Genomic DNA, 19,384 nt, shown 5'->3' on the forward strand with positions numbered 1-19,384 from the left:
AGCATTACTGATAGAAGCCCAGAACTGAGATTATTTTGAGAGTTTTAAACCAGAATAACACAAACCGATAAAGGTTGTGTTGGAATCTCAACCATGCACAGATTATAACGCCTGGAACTAATGAAACGGGTTCAAATACATCACCCACAGACTCCATCACACACACACACACACACACACACCGGTGGTAAATAAATTCATTCTACTCTCTGTGGATCTTTGTTTTTTTCTTTCCTTCAGGTTTTTCAAATTAAACCCTGAAAATGAACAAACTGAAATAACTTTTAATTAGCAGTAAAATATAAGAAAATGGAGTTTGGTTCCTTATATTCTTCTTTTTTTTTTTTCCTCATTAGACATCTGTTAAATTACACTTGGTGGAGGGATAATTAGAAGAAAACAAAACTATATAATATATCATAATATAACGACCTTTTCTTTTTTCTCCACATCGTTTTAAAGAAGTTGTTTGTGTAGTTTATGACTAATCCATGAAAATACAAAGAAAACATTTTTATAGTAATAATCTTCTACTGAGGACATTTTCTGCTGAACTGAAAGTCTAGCGCCGAGCATTTTAACGTATGTATATTAAGCATAAGAAAAAACTGTGGAATGTTCTGTTTTTATTGATTATTTTGGACTTTATTTTGCTGTTCATAATTTTAAATGTCATGATTTATAGATTTGTTCCAGAGTGAAGATGCGGTGAGCAGCAATGTTATTTCTAGGTGTATGAGCTGGGGGTGGTTGGCTCTGTCCCCACAAGGAAACACAAACACACTCAGTCCACACTGTAGCACCATGACGGGGGTTTATTAAAGCTATTACATCATTTGAGAAAACACTGGATTGTGAGATTATCCTCCTGCACTTTCTAATCTGGCATGTCCTCCAGAGCTCAGAGTAAATTTAGCGTCGGGCTGTCCAGGATGTGAGGCAGACCCACGTTAGCACGCTCCGCTAGCCTTCCAGAGGTCGTCCACTCCGCCCTGCTGTTTCCTAAAACAGCTCATGCAGCGGGTCCTTGTGACCCGACACACTCCAGATTGTCAACACGGTTCACACACACACTCGAGTCCTGTTGGGGAAAGTTCTCCGTCTGGACCATCTACCAGTGGGAAACCCTAGAGTTCAGTCGACCACAACAACTCAAGAAGGTAAACCTGAGACCTGGAGACATGTCAGAGCTCAGTCACCTGTAGGTGGGGAGCTGAGGAAATGTCTTCGCTTTGGTTGGACAACCAGGATGAGTTTAGAGAAAGGTCTTCATGCAGCACTACTCCACCTTCAGCCGGACCAAACCTACAGCTTCTTGTTCCTGATTCTTCAAGCAGGTGTTAACATCTAGGTAACACTCTCCTGACCATCACTTGAGGCCTCCCAACTCAAGCTGGGTCATAGAAGACACGGCAGAGAGTCTAAGACCAACGACTGGCCCCAAGATGGGAGAGCAAGGGTTCAAAAGGGACGCCGGGTTTCCAGGTGGAGATTCTCTGAAGTCAATACAGCCCCCCAGCACCTAAATAAAACATTAGTGTCTCTTCACTCCAACTTGACTTCATGCTAGCATACGTCCATGGACACTGTCTCACGTGGAGAACTGAACTGAACTCCACAGAAGACCTGAGTCCATGGAGAAGACCGGCGCTACTGTCTGGCTCCAAAAGCATCTCCAACCACATCCCAGCGTTTGATTTAGGACTGTTTGTGACACTAAATCTGAAGGTTAAGCCTAACCTAACCCTAACTCAACCCTAACCCAACTTTAGGGTTAGGTTTAAAGTTAGGGTTCAGGGTTAGAGTTAGGTTTAGGGTAGGGTTTAGGGTTAGGGTTTAGGTTTAGATTAGGGTTGGGTTAGGTGATCTTTGAAAATGAATCAACTTCATTGTCATTCCTACGTTATGCTAAGGTCTTCTCTCTGCTCTCATTGGTTGAAACAGGATAACAAAAAGAACAATCTTCACTTGAGTCGTTGGACACATTCAAACCAAACAACCGGCTCGTCTCCCCCCGACCGTCTACCAACACTCAACCCAGTCAACTCTCCTCTATTCTGTTTCACTGAGGCTACAGAGCAGGGTGGACCCCTGACCCCACCAACACCAGGAGATCACTACTACACCTCACTGTGGTAGCTTCATGTCACACAGCAGAAGAGCGATCTTCAGATACAACGTCTGGTGGACCAAAACTTCATCAATTCAATGGAAACTAACATAAACTCAAGTTAAAAAAACGATACTTGTCCCCATGGGGCAATTGAAAGCACATTAATAGAAATGTACAGTATAAACAGGGATGTGCCATGAGATCATAAATATATTAGTACAAATCGTAGAAAATCCGTCAGAAAGGCTTCGTACTGACCAGCCCCCCCCCACCCTTGAGTCAAAGCAGCGCCTTACCGTCCTCCGTGGGCACGTAGACGTTCAGGTAGAGGCAGTCCTCGCTCTGCTCCTGCACGTACGTCACCACCGTGTCCAGGTTGGCGGTGAACCACACCGGCAGCATGTCGTTCAGTAAAAACCGGTCCTCCAAGAACTGGGGACACACCGGAGGAAACTGGGTAGCGTTCCTGATGCCGGGCCAGGACATGGGCGGCTCCGGGGGCTGGAACCTCCGCTCCCCCGTTGGGGCCATGGCGTACGGGATCCCCAGGTACTGCTCCACCGGCCCCAGGATCTCATTGGGTAACGTAACCTTCACTCCACGTAACTTCCCATAATTGGTGGTGACCACAGGATGTTGGGTCTGAGCAGTGGCCACACTGATGGACACAAGCCCCACCCACAGCATGGCAGTGGAAAGACACCTCCATGAAGGGCCCCGGGGGCCAAACATGCTCCTGCTGGGCTTCGCTAGGATCATGGTCCACCTCCTGCTGCCCCCCCCCCCTCCGAGGTGTTTCCTGTTGCTCCTCAGGCCCCGAGCTGACAGAGGGAACCCCGATCAAGACTCCCCATCGCAGGACCCCGCATGGAGACGGACTTACAATCCTCAGTCCAGAAGAAGAAGGAGAAGAAGGAGAAGGAGGGTCTCTGGGCTCCAGGTGGACGAGGGATCCTGAAATACAGAGAAGAAGAGTTAATCCACGGCGGCGCTGAGAATGCCAACAGCGTCCCAACCTCTCCACATCAATAATAAGATCGAGGCTGTGAGAAAGAACACTAGACAGTCAAATAGGAGGATTTGTCCTACAATAAACACACATGTCGAAAATGTAGCATCAACCCAACGCCTCAGGGTCAGCAGAAATATTCACATATTTTATGATAAATCTTTAAAGCATTGATAAAACCTTTGATAACAGAGTGTTCCACTCCGACCAAATCAATTGTTAAACTCCTGCTGACCAGCATTCCAGCATTGACTCTGTTCAGTACGATTCTGCTCACACTGTCCAACTACGAGCCCATCTCTGCAAACACAACCTTCAGAGCGCCTCAAACAGGACATAAAGGACTGGGGTGTGTGTGTGTGTGTGTGTGTGTGTGTGTGTGTGTGTGTGTGGACGCTGCTGTGATGATGCGTGCTGTCGGTCGGTAGAAACACAAACACACATCGGGGGGGGGGGGTATCTGCTGGAACCCAGCGTTAACACCGTCCCTTCAGTCTGACACCAACCACAGGAAGAAGAAGAAGGATAATTCTGTGTTAGAATGGGGTAATGATAGGGCTGGTGTGCATGGGGGAGGATAATGACCGTAACCCCCCCCAGCCCTCACCTTTACGTCTGTAATAATGCTGTTATTTCTGAAGCATTGAGTTAAAACTATTTTGATTGTTAACTCATGATGAAAAGGAGGAACGACACTGTTATCATCCGATTTGTTCCAGCGCCAACGTTTATATAACGTATATAACGTTTATATATTTATAACGTTTATATATTGTCCTTTAAAAATCAATCAACCTCTAATCCAAAAACCTCGTTCATGTCGAGTTATTAGTTAATAACAAAAAGAACCAAATGCAAACACAACAAAATCAAGAACATAAAAATGAGCAGGACTAAGGAGGAAGAGAAAAAACCTTAGAAACTGAAGGTGTCTGCAGCTAACGCAGTCTGACAGGGACTGATGCAAACCAGTGATCCAACACGGAAACCACAATAAAATAGAGTAAGAGCACTCACACACACACACACACACACACACACACACACACACACACACACACACACACACACAGAAGACAAACCAGTGAAACATGACAAAAGAGAAAAGAAACAGGACGTGGTTCAGTGGGCCTGAAGTCAACCACCAACCATGACCGTCACATATATAATATAATATATAATGTAATATACAATATATAATATAATATAATATAATATAATATAGTATAATATATAATATAATATAATACAATATAATATAATATAATATAATATAATATAATATAATATAATATAATATAATATAATATAATATAGTATAATATATAATATAATATATAATAAAGAGTCAAAGTATTTGTTCTCCTGCCTCCACACACACCTGAACATGGGCAGCATCCCATTCAGAAACCATAGGGTTGAATATCATTTAATAAAATGTCCACCTTTGCAGGTAGAACCCCCCCCCCCAGCTCGTCTGGGACGGCGGTCCACGAGGGTCAGGGGTGTTGATGGGAATGAAGGGCGTTGGTGAGGTCACACACTGGTGCTGGACGATCACGACTGGCCCTCAGTCTCCACCCTAATTCAACTCAAAGCGTTTCTATTGGACGATGGTGGACAGTTGTGTTGGGAAGGGGGAAGGGGTCTCCAAACTGGTTCCTAGTGGAGACGTGAACTTGCCCCAAACTGCCCCGGTATGCTGAAGCATTCAGAGATACTCTCATTGGAACTAAGGGGGGGGTTAAACCAAGGAAACACATGCTTCATTAAATGATGTAGAGAAGAGAAGAGATGTGAGTCCAGGCTGACGTCTAACAGTGTTCAGTGTGATGCTTCAGCATGTCCTGGTTGGTGTTGGTCATCATCATCATCATCATCATCATCATATGATGTTTGAGGATGTTTGTTTCACTCAGTTCCACATATTAAAGACATATTCTTGAAGTCTCTGAACCTTCTTCCCAGTGAAACCATCCAGACGTATGGAAAGGATCTTCTTAAAGCGCCGCCGCGGCGCTTCGGTAACGGCGCTTCAGCAACGGGCCCCTGTCCTCGGGGGTCCGGGTGAATGCAGATGGAGCTCCACGGATCTCCTTGGCAGCAGAAACAGGAGACGGGACATTGTTCTGACTCTTAATGATGATAGGAGATAAGCCTCATGAATATCAATGAGGGCACGCCGCGGTCATTTGCATTTCAATCACTATAAAACGATGCTGCCAGTGGCCCCGTCTGCCCGGCTATCAAATGTCACACACACTCACACACACTCTGAATGACTGCAGTGATAATTAGCTGCATATACATCCAGTGTGTCGGTGTCAGTTCAAACAAAGCATCTCTGTTTGGAGTCAGGAAAAGACTCAGGAACAGCGTTTGGACGTGTGGGAGTCAGAGCTGGAGAGGAGAACGCTGGGTGACCTCACCTCTCCTCAGGTGGGACTTCTCCAACATCTTGATGAATACAATCAGACATCAGCGTTTCACATGTGAAAAATACATTCTGGATTTATACATAAATATGCAAATTAAAGCTCATATGTGCATTTTTTTTGTATTTTTTTCTTGTATTTTTATGTGTCAGATGGTTCTATTAAGAACTTGTTCCCCCGAAACATTTTCTGACAATTATTTGGTTCAGACTTTAAAGGGTTAAGATTGTGTGTGTGTGTGTGTGTGTGTGTGTGTGTGTGTGTGTGTGTGTGTGTGTGTGTGTGTGTGTGTGTGTGTGTGTGTGTGTGTGTGTCACTGCAGCACACACACACACACAGTAGCTCATTTTACACAAAATTAAATTCACCAATAGGACGTCGTGTATTATTAATAACGGGTCATGTGACTTGTGCTTTGCCACCTGCTTTGGACCAATCAGCAAACAGCTACCTGTCAGACGATCAATGACACACAAACAGCCACAGCCGTCGTTCCTGTTTGCAAACGTCACTTCCTGTTGTGTGTTCTAAACACCAACAGGCTGGATTAACACCCCTGGAATTACTAATCCATACTAATCCAGGCCTGAAATGATTCTGAGACAAAAGACAAAACAATTTCCTGGTTTTTATTCCGTGTTTCTGGACTCTTGGTAATAATTTGTTCCAGGCAGGAGGCTGGATTATGGATGTCATCTGACTTTCATCTGGACAGACATGAATGTTGAAGTGGGACGATCACAGATGAGAGGATGATGACAGCAGAATAAAAATAGAACTGATAGAAACCACAGCGGGACGCTTCCATTCCTGAAAACCTGCCTCCACACAGCCGCTTTGACTCCTGTTGGTCCTTTCTGTCCTCACAAAGGTGGAACGAGTCAAAGCGCTCAGAGGACGAGTCAAAGCGCTCAGAAAACAAGTCAAAGAGCCCAGAGAATGAGTCAAAGCGCTCAAAGAACGAGTCAAAAAGCTCAGAAAACGAGTCAAGGCACTCAGAGAATGAGTCAAACAGTGCAGAGAACAAGTCAAAGAGCCCAGAGAACGAGTCAAAGAGACCTGAGAACGAGTCGGAGACCTGGGAATGAGTCAAAGAGCTCATAGCACAAGTCAAAGCACTCAGAGGATGAGTCAAAGAGGTCAATGAACGATTCAGAGAGCTCAGAGGACGAGTCAAAAAGCCCAGAGAACGAGTCAAAGAGCCCAGATAACAAGTCAAAGAGCACAGACGACGAGTCAAAGAGCTCAGACGACGAGTCAAAGCACTCAGAGAACGAGTCAAAGAGGTCAATAAACGATTCAAAGAGCTCAGAGGACGAGTCAAAGAACCCAGAGAATGAGTCAAAGAGACCTGAGAACGAGTCAGAGACCTGAGAACGAGTCAAAGTTGTCATAGAACGAGTTAAAGAGCTCAGAAGACGAGTCAAAGAGCCCAGAGAACGAGTCAAAGAGCGCAGAGAACGAGTCAAAGTGCTTAAAAAAGCGAGTCAAAGCGCTTAAAAAAACGAGTCAAAGCACTCAGAGAATGAGTCAAAGCACACAGAGGAGTCGGAGCGTAGCTGCAGAGCAGGAAGGTGTTAAAGATTCCGGGTTTGGTCCCTGCGGTTTCATTTCTATTCTTTTATCGCCTTCCAGACGTGAGAGGGTTCGAACCGCAGCAACAGATATGACGTCACACTGTGTGTGTGTGTGTGTGTGTGTGTGTGTGTGTGTGTCTGTGTGTGTGTGTGTGTGACAGCACACACAAGGTCATCTGGGGTCAAACCGGATGAAGTTCTTCCACCCAGTGTGAACGGAGCTGAAAATCGCGGCATTAGCGGCGGTTTAGGTGTAAAAATGCATTCTACCCCCCCCCCCACACACACACACACACCACCCCCCCCCATACACACCACCCCCCCCATACACCCCCCCCCTTCTCCTCTTCTTCCCATCCAGATATCCACACCACCATCTGGTGGCTGCTCGGGAGGAGACGCGCACCGGGAACCGGGAACCGGGAACCGGGAACCGGGAACCGGGAACCGGGAACCGGGAACCGGGAACCGGGAACCGGGAACCGGGAACCGGGAACCGGGAACCGGGAACCGGGAACCGGGAACCGGGAACCGGGAACCGGGAACCGGGAACCGGGGGGACTCGGTCACGCAGACAGAGGAGTTTAAGGAACGCAGGAGTGACAAGGGGTTTGCCTTCTTTTTTTTTTTTAGAGGGGGGGTTGTGGATGCTCCTTCACGTCCTCCACTGATCGTCTCCTCACGTTAAACTTCAGCTGTTGCTGAACCGAGTCTCCTCCGGTGGTACCGGTGGTACCGGTGGTACCGGATCCGGTTCCTCCATCCGTTCCACATTTACCGGGAGAGGCGGAGGAGGGTCCAGACGCTCCCGCTCCCGGTTCCTCCACCGAGGTGACCCACTTGACGTTACCGGGAGATCCACGGGATGAATTCCCGGTGGGTTATGTCTCCAGGCTGACGCGCGTCTGGGGGTGGGGGGGTGGTGGGGGGGGGCAGAAATCCCGCCGCTCGTCGGTAAATGTCACCGGAGGTGTTGTCGCGCGTAAAGCCGGCGGCGCACTTACCTCCGCCCGGTCCCCGCCGCCGACCGGCTCCGGTAAGTCCCGGTTCAGGCCAAAACACACCGGACCGGGGAAAACACGGTAAAGTCCACGTCCAGACCCCCCCTGTCCGGAGTCGGAGGCGCGCAGAACAACCGCAAGTCCTGCGTTACGTCCGTGTGCGTGATGGAGAGATGCGGCTTCAGCCGGGGACGTTTCAGGGAGTCACTGCAGGAGATGTTTCAGGGAGTCACTGCAGGAGATGTTTCAGGGAGTCACTGCAGGAGATGTTTCAGGGAGTCACTGCAGGAGATGTTTCAGGGAGTCACTGCAGAGGCTACGAAACGGCGCGGAATCTAATTGCTCTCATGGAGGGAGTGCGCGGCGAGGACAAGATTAGTGATAGAAACGAGGTCTCCCCCCCTCCCTCTCTCCCTCTCTCTCTCTCCCTCTCTCTCACCCCCCTCTCCACCCTCCCCCCCTCTCTTGCCATTGGACTGAATTTTACTGAGCCCGCAGCCAATGGATTGCCGCATTCTCTCCATCACCCCTAACCAGCCGCTGACAGCCGGACGGAGGACGGAACGCTTCATGCCGGGGCCCCTGGGGGCCCCCCGGGGGCCCCACGACACACACGTGATCAACAGTTTGTTCCTTGATGTTTTCCCAGATATTGTTGGTCTGTTCAGCGTTCCTGAGGACCGGGAGCCCGGAGCCACCGGGGGCCACCGGGGGCCACCGGGAGCTCTGTGTGTAGCTGCTGTGTTCATGTGTGTGTGAAGAGGTTAAATTATCAATGACAGTGTCAGGACCCCCCCCCCCCACACACACACACACACACACAGGTGTGATTACGTACTGTTTCCTCCTGTGAACACATGATCACAGGCTCCTCCTCCTATGAACACAGGCTCCTCCTCCTATGAACACAGGCTCCTCCTCCTGTGAACACATGAACACAGGCTCCTCCCCCTGTGAACACATGAACACAGGCTCCTCCTCCTGTGAACACAGGCTCCTCCTCCTGTGAACACAGGCTCCTCCTCCTGTGAACACATGAACACAGGCTCCTCCTCCTGTGAACACATGAACACAGGCTCCTCCTGTGAACACATTAACACAGGCTTCTCCTCCTGTGAACACATGATCACAGGCTCCTCCTCCTATGAACACAGGCTCCTCCTCCTATGAACACAGGCTCCTCCTCTTATGAACACAGGCTCCTCCTCCTGTGAACACAGGCTCCTCCTCCTGTGAACACATGAACACAGGCTCCTCCTGGGAACACATGAACACAGGCTCCTCCACCTGTGAACACATGAACACAGGCTCCTCCTCCTGTGAACACATGAACACAGGCTCCTCCTCCTGTGAACACATGAACACAGGCTCCTCCTCCTGTGAACACATGAACACAGGCTCCTCCTCCTATGAACACAGGCTCCTCCTACTGTGAACACATGAACACAGGCTCCTCCCCCTGTGAACACATGAACACAGGCTCCTCCTCCTGTGAACACATGAACACAGGCTCCTCCTCCTGTGAACACATGAACACAGGCTCCTCCTCCTATGAACACAGGCTCCTCCTAGTGTGAACACATGAACACAGGCTCCTCCCCCTGTGAACACATGAACACAGGCTCCTCCCCCTGTGAACACATGAACACGGGCTCCTCCTCCTGTGAACACATGAACACAGGCTCCTCCTCCTGTGAACACATGAACACAGGCTCCTCCTCCTGTTAACACATGAACACAGGCTCCTCCTCCTATGAACACAGGCTCCTCCTAGTGTGAACACATGAACACAGGCTCCTCCCCCTGTGAACACATGAACACAGGCTCCTCCCCCTGTGAACACATGAACACAGGCTCCTCCCCCTGTGAACACATGAACACAGGCTCCTCCTCCTGTGAACACATGAACACAGGCTCCTCCTCCTGTGAACACATGAACACAGGCTCCTCCTCCTGTGAACACATGAACACAGGCTCCTCCTCCTGTGAACACATGAACACAGGCTCCTCCTCCTATGAACACAGGCTCCTTCTCCTGTGAACACATGAACACAGGCTCCTCCCCCTGTGAACACATGAACACAGGCTCCTCCCCCTGTGAACACATGAACACAGGCTCCTCCTCCTATGAACACAGGCTCCTCCTAGTGTGAACACATGAACACAGGCTCCTCCCCCTGTGAACACATGAACACAGGCTCCTCCCCCTGTGAACACATGAACACAGGCTCCTCCCCCTGTGAACACATGAACACAGGCTCCTCCCCCTGTGAACACATGAACACAGGCTCCTCCCCCTGTGAACACATGAACACAGGCTCCTCCCCCTGTGAACACATGAACACAGGCTCCTCCTCCTGTGAACACATGAACATAGGCTCCTCCTCCTGTGAACACATGAACACAGGCTCCTCCTCCTATGAACACAGGCTCCTCCTCCTGTGAACACATGAACACAGGCTCCTCCCCCTGTGAACACATGAACACAGGCTCCTCCTCCTGTGAACACATGAACACAGGCTCCTCCTCCTATGAACACAGGCTCCTCCTCCTGTGAACACATGAACACAGGCTCCTCCTCCTATGAACACAGGCTCCTCCTACTGTGAACACATGAACACAGGCTCCTCCCCCTGTGAACACATGAACACAGGCTCCTCCTCCTGTGAACACATGAACACAGGCCCCTATCAGTGGGATTGAATCACACATTCATGAACCTTTACTTTCCCTTTAGATCTCCTTCCATGTATCTGTGACTATAGATATGATCCTGTGCATGTCATTAATATGAACACATTACTCATTAACATTCACCACTCCTGTATTCTAGCTGTGATCCACTTCTTGCCGATAGGCTGCAGTTGTTTTCAGTGGCTTTCAGAACCGTTTCAATACTTTGAGGTTTGTGTGTTACAATGTAAGAATGATTTGAGACGGAGGAACTTCACTTAATAATCTCCTTTATTCACTTTAATTCTCAGAAAATTTGACTGAAATTAAGCAAAAAAACGATACAATAGCAGCTTAAAAGCCTGAAGAGTAATTCACTGATCATTTCAAAGAGTCCACAATTTTCTAAAGGTTACAGCTTTTTTTCTCTAACTGGAGAAGTCTTATTATTATCACCCCGCTGCAGAACAACCAGAAAAACTCATCTGTGTTTCACCAATCAATAAGTTTGTTCCTCACAGTCACAGTCTATATATAAGTTTATTCACATTTACAGCAGTGTGTGTGTGTGTGTGTGTGTGTGTGTGTGTGTGTGTGTGTGTGTGTGTGTGTGTGTGTGTGTGTGTGTGTGTGTGTGTGTGTGTGTGTGTGTGTGTGTGTGTGTGTGTGTGTGTGTGTGTGTGTGTGTGTGTGTGTGTGTGTGTACTGGTTAATACTTCACAGGATGAGCCTCTGATGACGGAGACAAACAGTGGCAGCAACTGCATAAAGGGACACGGAGATGGGGGGGTGTTAACTGCCTCGGGCAGCAAACACATACTGTACATACAGGCAGTAAAAGGGCCGCCGAGGCATGACGGGGGGTCCTTCAGGCACAGCCGGCCTCCCCAACGGTGATGGGGTGTCATTTATGTGAGACAGTTTCTGCTGTTAGAGGACCAATGAGGACGATCAGTTGGTCCTCTGCAGCGATGCTGAAGCTTTCTGAACAGGCAGAACACTGGACAGACTAAAGATAGAAAGCCCCCCCCCGTGGGTCTGAAGACCTCCTCATGAGTCTCTGTGGGTCAGATCTCCACCAGCCTCAGTGGATGGAGACCAGAGGAACCAGTGGGACCAGCACCATGGACAGACGCAACCACAAGACCTAGAGACAAACAGCACCGCATCCATTCACGCTGAAGGGCCAGCAGAAACCACAGTAGAAACTACAGTAGAAACCACAGTAGATACTACAGTAGAAACCACAGTAGATACTACACTAGAAACCACAGTAGATACTACACTAGAAACCACAGTAGAAACTCAGTAGAAATTCAGTAAAACTACAATAGAAACACAGTAGAAATTACAGTAGATACTCAGTAGACACTCATTAGATTCTCAGTAGAAACTACAGTACAAACTGAGTAGAAATGCAGTAGAAACTCAGTAGGCGGTAAGAAAGATGAGACTGTTCTAACCAGCAGGTGGAGACCAGAGGAACCAGTGGGACCAGAACCATGGAGAGAGACCAGGACCCCCGATGAGATAAACAGCACTGCATCCATTACCGCTGAAGGGCCAGTAGAAACTACGATAGAAACTACAGCAGAAACTACACGCGATAATACAATAGAAACTAAGTAGAAACTACAGCAGAAAGTACAGCAGAAACTACAGTAGAAACTAAGTAGAAACTACAGTACAAACTAAAGTAGAAAATACAGATGAATCTTCAGTAGAATCTACAGTAGAAACTACAATAGAAACTACAGTAGAAACTACAGTAGAATCTAAGTAGAAAATACAGTTGCATCTACAGTAGAAACTATACTAGAAACTAAGTAGAAACTACAATAGACAAACAGTAGACACTACATTAGAAACTACAGTGGAAACTACAGTAGACACTATAGTAGAAACTAAGTAGAAACTAAGTAAAAAACTACAATAGACACTACAGTACAAACTCAGTAGAAACTACAGTAGACACTACATTAGAAACTCAGTAGAAACTGCAGTAGAAAGTACAGTAGACACTACAGTATAAACTACAGTATAAACTACATTAGAAACTACAGGAAACATTACAGTAGAAACTCAGTAGAAACTACAATAGAAAAAACAGTAGACACTACATTAGAAACTACAGTAGAAACTACAATAGACACTACAGTACAAACTCAGTAGAAACTGCAGTAGACACTACAGTATAAACTACATTAGAAACTACAGGAAACATTACAGTAGAAACTCAGTAGAAACTACAGTAGAAACTACAATAGAAAAAACAACAGACACTACATTAGAAACTACAGTAGAAACTACAAGACACTACAGTACAAACTCAGTAGAAACTACAGTAGACACTACATTAGAAACTCAGAAAATAACTGTAGTAGAAACTACAGTAGTAACTAAAGTGGAAACTACAGTACAGTAGAAACTCAGTAGATGCTCGGTCTCTTTTCCAACCAACAGGACTCCAACCCCCCCTCCAGACTCTGGGTCCTGCCTGGAGTTTCTTCCTCAATGAGGGAGTCCCCCCCCCCACAGTCGCTTCTGCTGCTCTGGAGGACATTGTTGGCTTTCTGTCTGTAAAGCGCTTTGAAACATCTGATGATGTGATTCAGCGCCGTATAAATAAAAGTTGATTGATTGATTGATTGATTGATTGATTGATTGATTGATTGAAGAATGTGATGTTAACAGCTTACTGATGATTTAGTGATTCTAATCTTCGTGGCTGACAAACCTGAAGTGGAGGAAAATGACAGAAATGTAAACTTGAGAATTATTTTATCAGGAACCAAGGTTCCGTCCAATCAGAGAACTTTCCCCTCCCACTCATTATTCTAGTAAAGAAAACAATGGGTTAAAGGTCACCAGGGGGTGAAGTTCATGACTGTCCCCCCACCCCTCCAGCCAGGCCCCCCTCACACCTCCACTCCAGGCCCCCCTCACACCTCCACTCCGGGCCCCCTCACACCTCCACTCCGGGCCCCCTCACACCTCCACTCCGGGCCCCCCTCACACCTCCACTCCGGGCCCCCTCACACATCCACTCGGGGCCCCCCTCACACCTCCACTCCGGGCCCACCTCACACCTCCACTCCGGGCCCCCCTCACACCTCCACTCGGGGCCCCCCTCACACCTCCACTCCGGGCCCCCCTCACACCTCCACTCCGGGCCCCCCTCACACATCCACTCGGGGCCCCCCTCACACCTCCACTCCGGGCCCCCCTCGCACCTCCACTCCGGGCCCCCCTCGCACCTCCACTCGGGGCCCCCCCTCGCACCTCCACTCCGGGCCCCCTCACACATCCACTCGGGGCTCCCTCACACCTCCACTTAGGGCCCCCCTCACACCTCCACTCCGGGCCCCCTCACACCTCCACTCCGGGCATCCTCACACATCCACTCGGGGCCCCCTCACACCTCCACTCCGGGCCCCCCTCACACCTCCACTCCCCCCCCCCACAGCTCCACTCCAGGCCCCCCTCACACCTCCACTCCGGGCCCCCTCACACATCCACTCAGGGCCCCCTCACACCTCCACTCGGGGCCCCCCTCACACCTCCACTCCGGGCCCCCTCGCACCTCCACTCCAGGCCCCCCCTCACACCTCCACTCCGGGCCCCCCTCACATCTCCACTCCGGGCCCCCCTCACACCTCCACTCCGGGCCCCCTCGCACCTCCACTCCGGGCCCCCATCACACCTCCACTTCGGGCCCCCCTCACACATCCACTCGGGGCCCCCTCGCACCTCCACTCCGGGCCCCCCTCACACCTCCACTCCAGGCCCCCCTCACACCTCCACTCCGGGCCCCCCTCACACCTCCACTCCGGGCCCCCTCACACATCCACTCGGGGCTCCCTCACACCTCCACTCAGGGCCCCCCTCACACCTCCACTCCGGGCCCCCTCACACCTCCACTCCGGGCATCCTCACACATCCACTCGGGGCCCCCTCACACCTCCACTCCGGGCCCCCCTCACACCTCCACTCCCCCCCCCCCACAGCTCCACTCCAGGCCCCCCTCACACCTCCACTCCGGGCCCCCTCACACATCCACTCAGGGCCCCCTCACACCTCCACTCGGGGCCCCCCTCACACCTCCACTCCGGGCCCCCTCGCACCTCCACTCCAGGCCCCCCCTCACACCTCCACTCCGGGCCCCCCTCACATCTCCACTCCGGGCCCCCCTCACACCTCCACTCCGGGCCCCCCTCACACCTCCACTCCGGGCCCCCCTCACATCTCCACTCCGGGCCCCCCTCGCACCTCCACTCCAGGCCCCCCCTCACACCTCCACTCCGGGCCCCCCTCACATCTCCACTCCGGGCCCCCCTCACACCTCCACTCCGGGCCCCCTCGCACCTCCACTCCGGGCCCCCATCACACCTCCACTTCGGGCCCCCCTCACACATCCACTCGGGGCCCCCTCGCACCTCCACTCCGGGCCCCCCTCACACCTCCACTCCAGGCCCCCCTCACACCTCCACTCCGGGCCCCCCTCACACCTCCACTCCGGGCCCCCTCACACATCCACTCGGGGCTCCCTCACACCTCCACTCAGGGCCCCCCTCACACCTCCACTCCGGGCCCCCTCACACCTCCACTCCGGGCATCCTCACACATCCACTCGGGGCCCCCTCACACCTCCACTCCGGGCCCCCCTCACACCTCCACTCCCCCCCCCCACAGCTCCACTCCAGGCCCCCCTCACACCTCCACTCCGGGCCCCCTCACACATCCACTCAGGGCCCCCTCACACCTCCACTCGGGGCCCCCCTCACACCTCCACTCCGGGCCCCCTCACACCTCCACTCCAGGCCCCCCTCACACCTCCACTCCGGGCCCCCTCGCACCTCCACTCCGGGCCCCCATCACACCTCCACTTCGGGCCCCCCTCACACATCCACTCGGGGCCCCCTCGCACCTCCACTCCGGGCCCCCCTCACACCTCCACTCCAGGCCCCCCTCACACCTCCACTCCGGGCCCCCCTCACACCTCCACTCCAGGCCCCCCTCACACCTCCACTCCGGGCCCCCCTCACACCTCCACTCCGGGCCCCCCTCACACCTCCACTCCAGGCCCCCCCTCACACCTCCACTCCGGGCCCCCCTCACACCTCCACTCCAGGCCCCCCTCACACCTCCACTCCGGGCCCCCCTCACACCTCCACTCCAGGCCCCCCTCACACCTCCACTCCGGGCCCCCCTCACACCTCCACTCCGGGCCCCCCTCACACCTCCACTCCAGGCCCCCCCTCACACCTCCACTCCGGGCCCCCTCACATCTCCACTCCGGGCCCCCCCACACCTCCACCCACCTGGTTCTGCTGACGTCAGCCCGTCTGGGTCTCTGCTCCGTCATCTCTGCTGTCACCTCCTGAAGCGTCTTCTCATCCTTGGGGTCATCTTGTCGCAGCCGCTGTTAATCAAGCCCTGTCACCAAACCGGCCCCCAGTCTCAGGGGCCAGCGTCCGGTCTCAGCCGGGGGCCCCGTAGAGGTAAGGGAAGGTCGGACCTCAGAGTCTGGGCCTGTTCACCGGACAGGAACCAGTCTTGAGGTGATGCTGACGCGTCCTGACGGTTAAACTAACACCAACCTGACAGGAGATGGAGATGACGCTGGTGAACAGGAGAGCTCACTAGTGGGGGCAGAATGAATCACAAACACACGTTTCACCTCAAAAATGTCAACGACAAACACAAAAGTCAGTGTAGAAACACGAAGATCGGTCTCACCGAGAGGGAGCGTCTCCGTAACATCCGATCATCCAACAGGACGGCTGCTCCCACTTCACTCCTGAGAACATTTCTTGTTAATTTTACATTCATTTGATGTGCATTCATACGACTAATAATTTTTTCTACACCATATACTTTATTAATGTGACGGATCACAAACCCCCCCGCAAAATCATTTAATGCAGGCAGATAAAATAAATCCTACGACTGGACTTCTCTGGTGTCTTTATGCAGAAACTTCTGGTTTCAGGAGTTAAAGTTTTATCTCCTACATCTCTTGAAATAGCCCACATTCTTCTGACAGTCGTTGTTCTTTAAGAAGGAAACTGTGTCTGAAACATCGGAGGAGGTCCTGACCAGTCCTAAACCCGGCTTCACAAACCCGTGGAAACAGGAAGTAGTTTTCTGCGGCTCTAGATGTTCTTTCAGGGAAAGAGGAGCAGGTTTTGTGGTCACGGAGCTTCCAGCTGAATTCAGTTTGGATGCAGAACGTCTATATTTGGTGTCGCCCGGCTGGAACGGCGTCGGGCGACCATCACAGAGTAATCAGATGTGACATCTGTCAAGCAGCAAACAGGCTGAAAACACAAAAACACGTCCTGTGTAAACTTTAATGTGTGCTTAAGAGAAAAACACGTGTTTGTACTACAGCAGAAACATTCGGAGTAGAAGATCACATTCATTATTAAGTCAAGTCTCCACCAGAACTAACACATTTTCTAAAATAACCAACATGATTCTAGAACCTTTGCAGGTTCCTCAGGTTGGTCTTCATGGTGTCTTCTGCTTTTCCAATTCTAAACACCAACTGATATTTTATTCTTGTGTTTTTGTCTTCGACCACCAGAGGTGACCCCTGCTGTTTCAGACGTTTCTTCTGTCTCATAGACCTCCTGGTGATCCTTCTTTTGGTGACCTTTGCCCCTACAGCGGTGAGCGTCACCTGGCAGATGTCTCACCTGTGAGTCTGATGCGTTTGGATTGACATTCCCACAGTTTCTCCTGAGCCTCAGCAGATAGACCCGTCCAGATCTCCACTGACCACCAGGGGTTTGATCCAGACCAGACGTGACAGCTGCCGCGGGGCGCAGATGGAGCGCCGGCGATCACAATGTGTGGACGGTGGTGGAGTACATATTTCATGGCTGCAGCTGCTCTTTTCTGGGCATTTTAATCAAATGATGTCAACAGTTTGAGTGTAATGAGTGTGTGGTGAGCAGTTTGACTCATAAATCAGGGTGTCATCGACGCGTTGGAGACTGTTTAAGGATGAGAGTCGTGTCTCTGCAACAACACCTCTATGCATGACAAACACACTGATGGGCTTCATCTACTGTAGCTTCAACCCCCCCCCCCCCAGAAAAAAACAAAAAAACAAAAATCCCAGCTGTTACCATGACTACCAATGTCATAAACATTTAATCTGCTTTCATTTCTAACATGAATTCATTCATTTTGCTAACATTCGAGCCTTAGAGAACACTTGTACTGCCTGAGTGCACAATCAGCTCCAACTTCTGTTCAACCAAATAAACCATCAGCATCAAGTACAAACGTGATTATTTATTATTTATTATTTATTATTATTTATTTCACATCAGTGTTTCCGGTCCGGTGAGGAGGAGAACTATTTGCTAAATGAGTTCTTTATAAGTCAGAATAAATGAAAACAAAACTCATGAAGTACAAAAAGTTTTTTTAGAGTAAACATGTATTTTATTTTATTTATTCTAAATATTAGAGTTAACCCCCCCCCAGGCCTGACGGCTCAGGGATTAGAACCATCAGCCGCTCTCACTGTGGGATTTGTGTTTAATGACAGGAAACCCACCTGTCACACCTGTGTTTGACAGGAAGTAGAGTTACTGACGCCCTCTGAAGAGAGAGGGGGTGTCACTCAGATCCAATCAGATGGACTGAAGTCCTACTGAAGTCCTACTGAAGTTCTACTGAAGTCCTACTGAAGTCCTACTGAAGTTCTACTGAAGTCCTACTGAAGTTCTACTGAAGTTTCACTGAAGTTTTTACTCCTGACAAGAAACAGAGGCCAGCAGGGGTCAAAGCAGGTCAACAGACAAACAACATCTGGAGGGACGGGGGGACGGGGGGGTGAAAATACAGCTAAGGTCAGAAAAACAAGGCAATCAATCCAAACCCACAGGGGGGGGGGGGTCCAAAAGGACACGAGGAAGAGTCACGGGTCTGGAGGAGGTCCAAATTAGACAAAGCCAGGGAGAGCTCCAGCAGACAGGGAGGGGCAAACATTAGGCCCTGGAAGCCCCACGGGGGGCCGCCTGAGGGCAGAATGGAGAGATGGTGGAGGTCAGGTAGAGGGGGGGGGGGCAGCGTGGGCAGGACCGTTCTCCAGATCTGTGAGCGATGAGCAGCGAGTCCCTCTTGACACCCGCTCACAGGCTTCTGCTGACACGTCTGACTCGCCTACACCCCCGGCTGACCCCCCAGGGGGCAGTTAGACACAGATACAGGTTGTTCCAGGGCGTGGGGGTCATTCTGGTAACAGATACCACTTCATATTCTGATGGTTTAACAGTTGAACACCTTCATCATGAAGCCCTGACATCATCACTGTGCCCCCCCCCCCACACACATTGGTCACACACCCCCACACCGGGTTCTGTTATCCACCCCAGAACAAATCATCCACCTTTCCTCAGAAACACTTTTTTCTTTGAGGTTATTAATACATTTAACTAAACCCATTTCCTCATTGTGTGTTAAAGTTTTATTCAGTGGGAGTTCAGAGAAAATAACCTCTGACTTATTCACTGGGACAACTCAGGATTTACATAACGTTTACAGAAAAATAAGAATAT

At 50.4% G+C, this 19,384-nt stretch overlaps 2 protein-coding genes across 3 annotated transcripts in view; one reads left to right on the plus strand and one right to left on the minus strand.

Annotated features, from left to right (window-relative positions):
* The window catches only part of nlgn4xa (neuroligin 4 X-linked a), a 49,525-nt gene extending 41,064 nt beyond the window's left edge, over nucleotides 1-8,461 (minus strand). Inside the window, exons 1-2 of one of the 2 annotated variants that reach the window (XM_068309678.1) lie at nucleotides 8,139-8,461; nucleotides 2,410-3,067 (exon numbers count right to left, since the gene is read on the minus strand). In XM_068309678.1, coding sequence (XP_068165779.1) covers nucleotides 2,410-2,872 — 463 coding nt within the window. In that variant the 5' untranslated portion in view covers nucleotides 2,873-3,067; nucleotides 8,139-8,461. Of the gene's footprint in view, nucleotides 1-2,409; nucleotides 3,068-3,399; nucleotides 3,448-8,138 lie in introns of those variants that run through there. The other variant, XM_068309679.1, reaches the window with a different exon arrangement.
* On the plus strand, nucleotides 6,701-16,192 carry LOC137591114 (uncharacterized). Its single transcript, XM_068308879.1, has 4 exons — nucleotides 6,701-6,918; nucleotides 7,496-7,699; nucleotides 13,716-15,794; nucleotides 16,060-16,192. Exons 1-4 carry the CDS (start codon nucleotides 6,701-6,703, stop codon nucleotides 16,190-16,192), a joined length of 2,634 nt encoding a protein of 877 aa, XP_068164980.1.
* Nucleotides 16,193-19,384: the final 3,192 nt, after the last annotated feature.

The sequence above is a fragment of the Antennarius striatus genome, chromosome 24 (assembly GCF_040054535.1).
Source record: "Antennarius striatus isolate MH-2024 chromosome 24, ASM4005453v1, whole genome shotgun sequence".
NCBI lineage: Eukaryota > Metazoa > Chordata > Actinopteri > Lophiiformes > Antennariidae > Antennarius > Antennarius striatus.